General features: G+C 46.5%; 1 protein-coding gene across 1 annotated transcript; it reads right to left on the reverse strand.

The window, feature by feature from the left end:
* Positions 1 to 659: 659 nt before the first annotated feature.
* Positions 660 to 9,673, reverse strand: LOC127009823 (uncharacterized). The gene is made up of 15 exons (XM_050883185.1): positions 9,511 to 9,673; positions 8,568 to 8,697; positions 7,896 to 7,944; positions 7,473 to 7,658; positions 6,944 to 7,097; positions 6,239 to 6,380; positions 5,663 to 6,099; positions 5,342 to 5,425; positions 4,592 to 4,734; positions 4,063 to 4,201; positions 3,576 to 3,724; positions 2,458 to 2,565; positions 1,923 to 2,004; positions 1,515 to 1,639; positions 660 to 1,221 (listed from the first exon to the last, which is right to left on the reverse strand). The coding sequence occupies exons 1-15, from the start codon at positions 9,524 to 9,526 to the stop codon at positions 1,087 to 1,089; spliced, it is 2,079 nt and encodes a 692-aa protein (XP_050739142.1). The 5' UTR covers positions 9,527 to 9,673; the 3' UTR covers positions 660 to 1,086.
* Between the last annotated feature and the right edge of the window lie 2,124 nt (positions 9,674 to 11,797).

Consider the following 11,797-nt stretch of genomic DNA (forward strand, 5'->3'; position numbering starts at 1 on the left):
GGCTCCTAGGTGAGTTCCTATAGCTGGCCCCCACCCACGCACCCACACACACGCGAACACATATTCATAGCTCTTTCTCGGTAGTTGGTGTGCTGCAAATTGAAAAGAAGACTAAAGGCCCACTCAGTTATTTTTGTATCACCCTCATAAGTGCTTTTTTTTCTAAGCCTAAAAATGCTCATACTCGCCCCCTCTCCCCCCCCCCCCCCCATCACATGTATACACACACACACACACACACACATTTCATGAACCTATGATGCCCTCTAGCACCCTCCCAGAAATCTGCCTGTTCCTAATGCCACCCTGCCACCCTTCTCCGTCCCCAGGTGGGCGATAGAGCGCGCGGCCTATCTCGCAGCATTGTGCTGAGTGATGCCAGCAGCCAGCCGCCGCGGCCGTGGGTGTGCCCAGTTCATCCAAAACCAAAGACGTCACACACCTTATTTCCACCCCGTTTCCTGACCCCACCATTCATTATTAAAAAAAAAGAAAAAATGAGACCACCATCGTCTTCCTGAGAAAATTCTGCATCTCATAACAAATGTTTGTCACAGGCTTGACCTTCATAGATAATATAGGGAAACTACCCATTCACAAATCACTTGAAGACTGTAGGCTGGAATAAACAATTAGTCGTGGTAAAATAAAGTTCCGTATAGAAGTGATAATTTATTATGCCTAATAAAGGAAGTATCACAATCTCTAGTAACAGATCTATACTGTATATTTACCTAAAGATTTAAAGGTATACGTAAGGATAAAGTTGTATTGGCTAGGAAGATAATTACTCATATGATTAGATTTACCTTCTACAGTTGAATCAAACAGACTTACACATAACTGTCCTTCCCCGTGAGGTGGAAAGATGATGTGATAGAGGAGACGGCGGAGAGATGTGGAGGAGGAGGGGGAAAGGAGGCGGTACAGAAGAGGGTAAAGGTGGAGGAATCAAACGAGGCAAATAAATGTTGAAAAAGACAAGGAGGGAAAAGTTAGGAAGAAATTATTCAATGAAATGAAGGAAGATGAATGTGTAGGAACCCTCCCTCCAGCCTGACAGGTGCCCTCACGACGTCTTTACTTTTAGGCGGTAGCAGGCTGGTGGTGGTGGCCGCCCCGCCCCAGCAGGCCCTCCGCCACCACCTCCAACAGACACTCCACCAGCTCGCCTCCATCACACCGCCCATTGGCCGCCCCGCCAGCCCACGTCAACACGCGCTGCAGGAGAAGGTATGAGCATGGCTAAAGTAACCGCTAACAGAGAAGACAGGAAACAATTATGATGCCAGGGATATAATTACGTTCTAACTTTATCAAAAGCTCTTATACATTAATACTGTTGTCTTTCCCAGCGCTCCTTAATTGTTTCCTCTTAACATAACTACCAAAGATTTGCGAGTTTTACCTCCTACGAGTTTTATATTAGCATTCTATATCGGATCAGTGTATATGGGGTGTATGATATTTAACCCTGCACTGAAGATGAGGGAAAGGCCATCAGAGCCACTCACCTGTGCCAGCCCCAGCCACGCCACCGGAACGAACACCTTCAGCTGCCCCTCGCCGCGAACCTCCACTAGCCCCGCCCGCTCCAGTCCCGCCCAAGCCAGCCCCCACAGGTCCCACGCCCCCCCTGCTGCATGTGGAGAAAAAAACCCACTTTGGATGATCTGCAGAAGGGATGCCGCCTGGATATGTTGTAAAGGAAGTAACGGAAGCAGCTCAGGGGCAAAACGAAATAATCATAATGATAAAAAAAAAAACTCTAAACATTGCCCCTATAAAAAAATATAAAAAATCAGAAGTGGCCAAAAGAGAGGTCACTTTCAGGAGGAGAGGTGTCGCGATACTCCTTATACTTACCTGTCCCAATCTCCTCCTCCTTACTTACCTGTCCCAATCTCCTCCTCCTTACTTACCTGTCCCAATCTCCTCCTCCAGGGCTTCCCACAGGTGATGAAAGTTTGTTTGGGAGCCAGACCCCAGTAGAAGATGGCGGATCTGGGGTGAAAAAAATTAAATGTGCGAGAAATTATGGGAAAAAATTAAGTTTTTTTTTTTTCTCCGTGTCGAAGTATCAGTACGTGAATAAACAAAAAGATTATGCGGAGTAACTATTTTTTCACTCTCTTTGCCGTATATTTTTTCTCTCTAAAGCCCATATCCCTAAACGTATCCCCCTCAGTTCGCCTGGTAGAAAAGCTTCACGTAGAAGTTGCTCTTGGGATTTTCATGAACTGTTTTGCGAATCTAGTAATAGTTTTATCCGACTTCTGTATCATGAACTGGAAAAAAAAGTGATTGGTAAAGATAACAAAGAGAGAGAGAGAGAGAGAGAGAGAGAGAGAGAGAGAGAGAGAGAGAGAGAGAGAGAGAGAGAGAGAGAGAGAGAGAGAGAGAGAGAAACTGAACTTTTGAGATCCCCTTTCCTTCGGTCACGCCTTCTTCGCTTACCTCCAGCAGCAAACGGTCCCAGAGGCGTCCCGGAGGCTGGCCAAGGAGGCGGCGCAGGAACTCCCCGAAGGTGTTAGCCAGGGACACCTCACCACACACATTCCGCTCCTATGGGTGATTGTGATTATTATTATTATTTTCATACATCTATCTATTAGTTTTTTTTATAGTAGTAGTAGTGGTAGTAGTAGTAGTAGTAGTAGTAGTAGTAGTAGTAGTAGTAGTAGTAGTAGTAGTAGTAGTAGTAGTAGTAGTAGTAGTATCGTATCACTGCTGTTATCATTGTGCTACAGACGAATCTTATCTTCAAGCTCTCGTACCCTTCCTTCCTCCATTCTCACCACCTTCTGCTCTCCCTTCCTCGTCCATTTCCATCCTCCACTCACTCTCCCTCAAGCCCAGCCTCCATTCTTTCATCCCTGTCATCCTCCACCCATTCTTTCATCCCTATCACCCTCCATCCATCCTTCTTCCATCCCACACCATCCTTCAACCTTCCCTTCCTTAAAATTTGATACCCCCATTCTTTTTCCGCCTCTCATCACCTTCCACCCGACCCACTCATCCTCCGACTTGCTCTCCTAACTCCCCCGTAACACACCCTCCTCCATGACCACCCACCTTTTCATCTTTTTCTAGTCAAGGGTTTAGAGAGAACAGGAGGTGGGTTAGTGGTGAAGGTAGAGTGAGGGAGAAGGAAAGACCATAGGAGTGTACCCTTCTTTTGTCCCCCGCCACCCTTCACCCGCCCTGTCAGAAGCTCACTCACCCTTGTTCGGTCACCTTCCACCACCGATGCCAAATTGCCGTACTCTGAGCATCGTATTTTAAGCATTTTCATTCCTAAAACTCACGTACCTTTACAAATAACGATCGAAAATTAAAGTTATCGTTGAAAATGTTAAATAGTGATGGTTTTCTTTCATTTTCGCAATAGTTATATGTCAGAAACTACGAAAAGGCAATGTGATGAGTACGATAATTTGGAAACGCTGCCTTCCACCCACCCCACCCTTCCTCCAACACACCCACCCTCAAGCTACCCCATCTTTCTTCTGTCTCTCACCATCTTCCATTCAGACTTCCCTCTCCCCTACCAGCCCCTTCTACCCTCATACCAGGGCGAGGATGGCGTCGGCGTGCAGCTCCCGTATCCTGCCGGCGCTGAAGGAGGCGGTGAGCGTCAGACCCGCCGGTGAGTGTTGTGCCTCCACCCGCGCCAGCTCCACCGCGGCGCCTTCACCCAGAAACTCGTCCACTTCTTCCACTGTTGGCAGGGTGGAGGAGAGAGGTAGAAAAATGATAGTGGGTGAAGAGAGAAAATACAGCAGAGTGATTAATACTGAGTAAGCTAACTTACAAACAATAAAGTAAATAACTGAATGACTAACTTACTGACCAATTAGCTGACTGACTCCTTATAGTGAACTAGTTTTTTTTTTAAGAACTATCTATCTAGTTAATTAAACAGCTTATCAATAAACACTAGGGGGACGAACCATCTATCCTCACACACACACACACACACACACACACACACACACACACACAGGCTACATACATACATACATACATACATACATACATAATGATATATTCTCTCACCGAGGAGCGCGTGTCGATCGTGGTCCACGGTGACGGAGGCGGCGAGGGCGGCGGCGAGGACGGGCCACCTCAGCCACACCTTGTAGCTCCGCCGGTCACGGAAGTCCAGCACCACGTGTGTGGAGGGGAGCGGCGCACCCTGCAGAGAGGAGGAGGAGGAGGAGGTTAAAATCTAAGCTTGTAGTGTTGCTAAATGCTAATCGATCATTAAATCAAGAGTAATACTGAATTGAAATATGCAAAGCAATTAAGAATAAATATTACAAGAAATGATGGATTGATTAATGCATTTAGTATTGCTACCTCTATCACGTTACTACTACTACTACTACTACTACTACTATTATTGCTGCTTCTGTTCATTACTTTACATTAGCGTCTTTATACATTTAATCCTACGACCACCCCCAAAAAAAAAAGGAAAAAAAAGGGGGGGGGGAAAGCAAAAGATCATCAACAGTACATGAGTATAGCCTGCACTACCTGCCGTTCATGTCTCATAGTGGTCATAGTGGTCTCCGCAACCTACCTTATCGAAAGAGAAGGCGAAGGTTTTTTGGTACCACTGCAGGAGGGAGACGCCCCACTCCCCCCGCACCACCATGCCGCCCCAGTCCCACCCCATCACCACGTACTCCCACCCACTCCAGTCCGGCCTGAACCGAAACACCTCTGCAATGAGATGGAAGAGATAACATTGCAATGGCATCCCCTGGCAATAGTTGATACATTGTGACCTTATTTGTGATGTGTCGTGTCCTTCCGGTGATTCTTTGTGTTTTAACTTTCTTGCCTCGACGTTCCTGATTGTGATTGGTTACTTTTAATGTTGAAGAAATAAAATAAATAATACAGGTGCTTGCTTTCCCAACGCTTACAGAATACAACAAAAGATAAGAAATACAAAAGGAAAAAGAAAGAGATACTTGTTATCCCAACCAGTGCTAGAGATACGTGAGTAGTAATAAGTAAAAAATTAAAGTAGAAAATTAAAATAAAATGGATAGTGAGTCTGGTCAGCGTTCCAGGGGTCGTATTATTAAACATTGCATCTCCCAAGCACACCTATATTTGACAAGGCTTTCGTAGGATTTGGGGGCATTTCCAGGGGTAGTTTAATGACTCTGGTGATAGTTTGACCCTTCTTCTGTACCCTGAACCAAAGAAAACACTCATGAGGACCCAACTGATCTCCGTTTTGGCCTTTGAAAATAGTTGAGGTGGGGGGTGGAAGCGTCTAATACAGCAATACCGACCCCTGTCTCTCGGGCCCACTTACGGTTTAAGGTCCAGCTGAGACGAGGACAAAACGCCAAGTGTGAGCGCTGGTGGATCCAAACCGTGTGTTCTCCGTCATCAGAGGCTGAGGGTCAAGAGAGGAGCGGGGTGAGGGATGGATACACGGACGGCATGCGGTGAGAAGGGGAAGACAACTCAACGGCAACACTTCACACCGTACTGACAGAAATCGACGGCGGACGGCAAACTCTTCAGTTGTAAATATATTCTCCAAAGACAAATCAAATGTAGGGAAAAATTAGCTGAAGGTTCATCTATGTCATATCATGTAAGTTGTTTTGTAAGAAAGAAGAATACTTACGAAACGTTGTCATGTTGGAAGAGTAGTTGAGGACACTGGAGGCGATGCTCTGTCTGATCTGATGTGTCGCTCCGCTCGGCAACGACCCCGACTCGGCCTCTGCCCTGCCCTTGGAACAGGCATCGGGGCGGTTTTCCTCATGGCCCGACTGTTCCCTCCATTTCTCCTCCACAAAAATGCCGGGCCTATGACAAAACTCATAGCCGTCAGTGTTTCGCGACCCCCACAAGTCACCGGCCTCACCATTGTCTTCCGCGTGTTTGGCTTCGTCCTCTTGTTCCTTCAGCTCCAGGTGCACGAGTTTCAGCGAGGCGCCCGACGCGGAAGAGTTCACCCCCACAGTAACCTGCCAGTGCTGCTCGCCCTCACTCCACACAGACTCACACTCGAAAGCCACGGAGAGGAGTGGTATTTCTAGGCTCACCTGCCACGATCTCCTGAAGGTAGATAAAAGACAATGAAATACTATATAAGCGTTCAATACTTCTTAACAGATGTGGGGAACTCTCGTTTCAATATAAGTTCTAAAATAGTCTTCAGTGTAATGCAATGCCTAACACAACAGGAGGAAAGTACTCGTTGTGGGCGATGAAGGAGAGGGTGAGCAGACGACGCCAATCACCACCCAGGGAAGCGTTCGCAGAGACGCCCCAGCCGTTGGTTCCTGGGGCGGCTGGGAAGACCCGCACCAGCACGCCCGACCCCGCTTGAGCGCCACCTGCCCCCACCCCCGCAAAAATAAAACATGTAATAGAAAAATCATAAGATGTAAATCACTCACCCCGTACTAGCAGTCCTTTCCTCTATTATTCCTTTCCAAATTCCTGCATCCTAAGATTAGAAATATATAGCTAGCACTGTATATTTTTTTTCCTGTATCAGAATTTTTGGAGTGATTTTATTTCCATTACACTCGCTTAAAAATAGTAAGACATGGACCATTGTTCGTGTTATGCAAATATTTATAAGGTCACTATGCAAAGAATGTCTGGAAGTATAAAAGATACGTGAATCGAGTGTGTTGGCTTGATATTAAGCTAAATCCTAAATCCTAAACGAAGACAGCCAAGCAAACTACTTCTGGTACAAAGCCACAAGAGTTGACTCGAATACATTGGCGTGACATGAAACTGACTTAGTCCTAAACGAAATCAGCCAAGCAAACAGTTTTCTAGGGGTTTTACGTTATTTCATGCGTTGTATAACAGAACTGCGGTATATGACAAAACGATAAACCACAGTCCAGCCATGCACCCACCCACAAGTATGCCTGCCACACACCTTCGTCAGGATGGGGCGGCGTCGAGGCCCCAGCAGGAGCCTCCCCGTCAACATCAGAGTCCCGCACCCAAAGCTTCCAAAACCACCCTCCTTCCGTGCTTTCCCTCCCACTGGCCAGGCTGATGGTGGCCCTGGGCGTCACGATCCTCAAGTTCTGAAGAAGACGAAGAAGAAGAAGAGACAGAATGAAGTAAATACTTATCACTGCAATTTTCCTATCAACAAAAATGCAGTAATGAACATAATAAGGTCAGTATGATGGAGGTATAGTCTCTCACTCTTATTTTTCATATTCATATTTGCAAGTTATATACCCTACCGCACTGAATTTACTTATTTATTTTTTTATTCACCTATCTACCATATATATTCAATGCATAGCTAAACAGGTAGAAGGTGTTACCCAGGTTCATGAAACACGTGCAAAGGCATGAACATTTGTCCGTATGAGACAAAATATGTGTTTCCTTCCCTGTAAATAACCCGAAAATTATCACGTCACACCGTGGAAGCATGAACACAGTCTCACCTCCTCCGCGTTGGCCCGCCACGCCACGGTCAGCAGCTCGGCGCCCCCAGCAGGCACCCCATCCCCTCGCTGCCCCGCCCGCCGCACCGACACCCCCAGCGCCTGGCTCCCGTAAGTGCCGGCTGCCTGGAGGACTTCACCGCTGTAGTTCCCCTTGACCTCAAAGATGCAGTTCGCCTGGTCCGTCTGTGAATTATGTTAAGTGTTCATGATCATTAAAGTATTGCAGTTAATTGATTTATAGTTACGTGACTGCTTACCACTATGATGGGAGGGAATAATATATGTATTATCCTATCTGTTGTTTGTACAGGTGAACCTATTACTAGTAGAAGTAACAAATAAAATGGAGAAATGAACATCGTCTTAATAATGTTCTGCGTTAATCCCTTTGGCACCATATGATGTCACCTTGGCACTCACCTGAAGGGCGAAGGTAAGCGATGGGCCCGTGACGGAACGAGCCGCCACCCTGGAAGAGGAGGGAAGTGAGAACTCTCTCTCTCTCTCTCTCTCTCTCTCTCTCTCTCTCTCTCCACACACACACACACACACACACACACACACACACACGCGCTCTGGTAGCTCAATCGGTTAGAGCGCCACTCTGCAAGGCTTCACGGCCAAACAGGCGGCGGTTCGAACCCCGTTCAGGCCGGATTCTTTCCGTTGACTAAGAGTGTTTACTGTCCCCCCTTGAGCAAGGAGGATGGGGTGTGTGTTGTGCGAGGTCCTGGCAGTACCCAGAGATCGACAAAATGAGCACTTGCTCACGTCGTGTCGAGGGTACCTACTGGCGAAAGCGAGTCCAACTCGTGATCAGGTCGTGGTGAATTACACACACACACACACACACACACACACACATTTTCCCTTTCCTTATAAATAGTTTGCCTCGTATCATTGACAATAACAACAAAGAGTACAGTTATTTGTTTTTCAATAGGCATTAGCTATTAAGACAACAGCTGAAAAGTTTCAGTAGTAATATATTAATCTTTTAAATACATACGTAGCATGAAATTGACTATCATTTTGTTTATTGAAATCATATGTGAGACTGATGCTGAATTGCGTATAGCTTCGTCACATTACCTGAGAAATACCTGACTAGAGTTCTGCGTTCGGGTTAACGCGTAGGTCGTGTCCAGGCGGGGAGGTGTGCCAGCCACGACTTGAACATGCAAGTAGCAGGACACCGCTGTTACCAGCACAAACACCTCACCTTGAACGAGGAAAAGTAATCGTGTAGAGGCTGTCGAAAATTATTGAACTTACGTTTTAATATCATCATCATCATCATCATCGTTTCACTACAGTACATTGTCGCCTCCATCCGTCTGTCCTCTGCATGCCCTTAGATCAGCGTAAATGGCTCCACTTAACCCATAGTTAAATAGTTTCCAGTTTAATTAAATGTAAACGTTAGTGTCTTAATTTCATAACACTCTCTGGTGTTCCGGAATAATTATTCTGAATAAATAGTCGCAAATAGGTGGGAGAACAGACAAAAGTAGATGTCAACAGAAGAAATCAAGTCCGATAAATTGCAATGGTCAGGACGCATTGGGTGAGAAATCAACTCTAAACACGAACAATATCACTGAGGATGTTATGAAAGAAAGTCAAGATAATGCAATACTATCCTCCCAAGGTCGCCTTGGCTGTCCTCTGCACAGTGATGCGAGGTTGGTGTACGTGTTCATGGCCGCGGCCAGACTCCCAGTTAAAGAGATTATTTAGTCTCCCTGCCGCCTTCCTTTCTCAGCGTCGCACTATAACCACATGGCGAGACTGGTTTGTCATTGCTGCTCAGGAGCAATCGTACTGTCACAAGTTATCTTAGACATACATTTGCCGTGCTTTAAATCTAGTGGGGATTTAAGGCTACGAACCATATCAAAAGTAGTGCTGCTGTGCTGGAAGCTTCCCCGGAGTACGGGGGAAGCTTCCAGCACAGCAGTACGTACGTGGACGAAGGGAATTATAACTAAAACTATGTAGTTTGTTGTTACAGCGAACACCACGATGTACTCACTTAACTGCAAACACATTTCGCCTTATGGAGCGGCCAGCACTCATGCAGTTGCTGCGGCGGGCAGTGCTGACATGCCAGACACTGCTCTGCCGCCGCCGCCAGGGAGACTACCTCCTTGGCTGTCACTGCCCCCACAACCCTGACACTAACCCTCCTGCTCCCTCCTTGAGACTATTCTTCTTTGTTTGCCAGGACACATGAAAGAACAATGGAACTGATAAAATCTTGGAGAAATACATATACATGAGAGCGCACGTCACACCGTCTTACGCTTCATGTTGTTTGACACACCTGTGTACATCCATGGGAGCTGCTGTATGCTAATGATTTGATCTTGACAGCTGAGACAGAGGAGGAAGTTGAGAGAAAATTTATTGATTGAAAGGAAGCATAAAAGAGAAGAAGTTTGAGGGTGAATGTATGGTAAGAGGCAAGAAACAGTACCAGGCAGGCGGTGGCTGAGTGGTTACACCTGTCGTGTTCCTGTCTGTCCCCTTAGCGAACTGCACATGTAAACAAACAAAGACTTGTTGATAAACGGAGCTGTTCTCACACATCCCTGGACAGCATAGCTTTGCTTACTTCGCTCGCCCCCCACCACACACACATCTCATGAACCTTTAATGCCCTCTAGACCCCCCCCCCCAAAAAAAAAAAAATCTGCCTGAATTACGGGCCTGCATATGCACATAGTTTTTCTTTAATAGCAAGATGCTATTTCCCGAAAATTTACTCATAAATCACTGCATGAAGGCTATTCATTGGTCCTTCCCTTATTACACAACAGAGCGTTGTACTACCCCCATGGTTGTACTGGATACATGAATGTTTTTCCTATGAAAGAATAAAACAATAGGTGTGCCCTCCCGTGCTGGAAAACACTGAGGGCACAGTCATGTACACGCGACCAGTTGCGTACACGGATCCGTGTTCATAGCGATCCGCCTTTTATTTGTAAACAATGGTGGGGGGTGGGGGGGGAGGCAGTCAGGAACATTACATATTAATACTTGCCTGCGCCGTAACAAGCTGGGGCCGACCATCAGGCCCTACCAAGAAAGCCTACCGGCGCCCAATATAAGCAGAAAACGTAAAAGAAAAAAATACAAGCGGAGTGTGCACATGTGGTTGTGGAGTGGGAATAAATTAAATTCTTTGCATGGAATGTGTGACAAGTGGTGCCACAAAAGATGTTCGGGACTGAGAGATTTGCTTTCCAGCATGTGTAAGGAGAATCAATGGAAAGGAATTGCCAGAAGAGGCAGAAACTATAGTAGTTGATTTTTTTTTCTTTTTTTTTGAGGGTGGAGTTGAGGGAGCAGTAAGAACATGGGTAGCAACACCATAGAGGAAGCAGCAGGTAGCAGGACTGATGATGAATGGGAGCATTTAACTGAAAACACAGGAAAAGTATGTGTACGGTAGCTTGTATCAGATCAGTATGGCTATATGGCTCTCCGGCATGGGCTTTAATGAAGAAGTTTGAGGATGAGTTATTATGGCTGGCATCACATGGAGATGGGATGTCCAGTGAAGAGGTGGCAAGATGTGAATTGAAGGAGGTGCGTGAGTACAATGCTGAGAATATGTATTTGAGGAGGTTTGGGGATGTGAAGACGAGGGGGGATGGTGAGGTACTGGGGAGAGGAGAGCTGTTGAGGTGGAAGTGCCAGGTCACTGCCCACCAGGCAGGCGAGAGAAGACATGGAGGCAGTGTTGAATAGGACTTGGCAATATTGTGCGCGCTACCTGCTGAAAGTAGTGGCACTACCGCTACCACTACTGCAGTCAAATTGTAGTGGCACTACCGCTACAGCTACTCATTTCTAAATGTAGTGCACTACCGCTACCGCTACTTGTGAACAATAAGTACTGAAAAAACACAATTCTTTTATGCATATTGTTACGTTCCACGTCCTTGATAGAATACTGAGAGTTAGTCACTTTACACTTCCTGTACGTGAGGCTAGAAGATTCACTCACCTCCCTCTGCTGTGCTGGACCATGACTGACTATGGTTCAGATAATTGACAATAGACAAAAAAACACCCGACCACAGCTAGGCAGCCACCCACACCTCGTCGCAGATTCACTGCTGAGCGAGCGTTAGGTGACTGACAAGAGTGACGGGCCGCGGCCCGTCACTCTTGTCAGTTAGGTGGGCTGAGCCAAGGCTGAGCCCACTGAACTGTAGGTACACGTTTCATTCGCGTTTTCATCACGTACGCATGGATCATGCATGTACGTATAGTCGGTCACCCCGAGTAGCGAGTAGTGACTAGCCCTA

This window comes from Eriocheir sinensis, chromosome 4, assembly GCF_024679095.1.
Source record: "Eriocheir sinensis breed Jianghai 21 chromosome 4, ASM2467909v1, whole genome shotgun sequence".
Classification (NCBI taxonomy): domain Eukaryota; kingdom Metazoa; phylum Arthropoda; class Malacostraca; order Decapoda; family Varunidae; genus Eriocheir; species Eriocheir sinensis.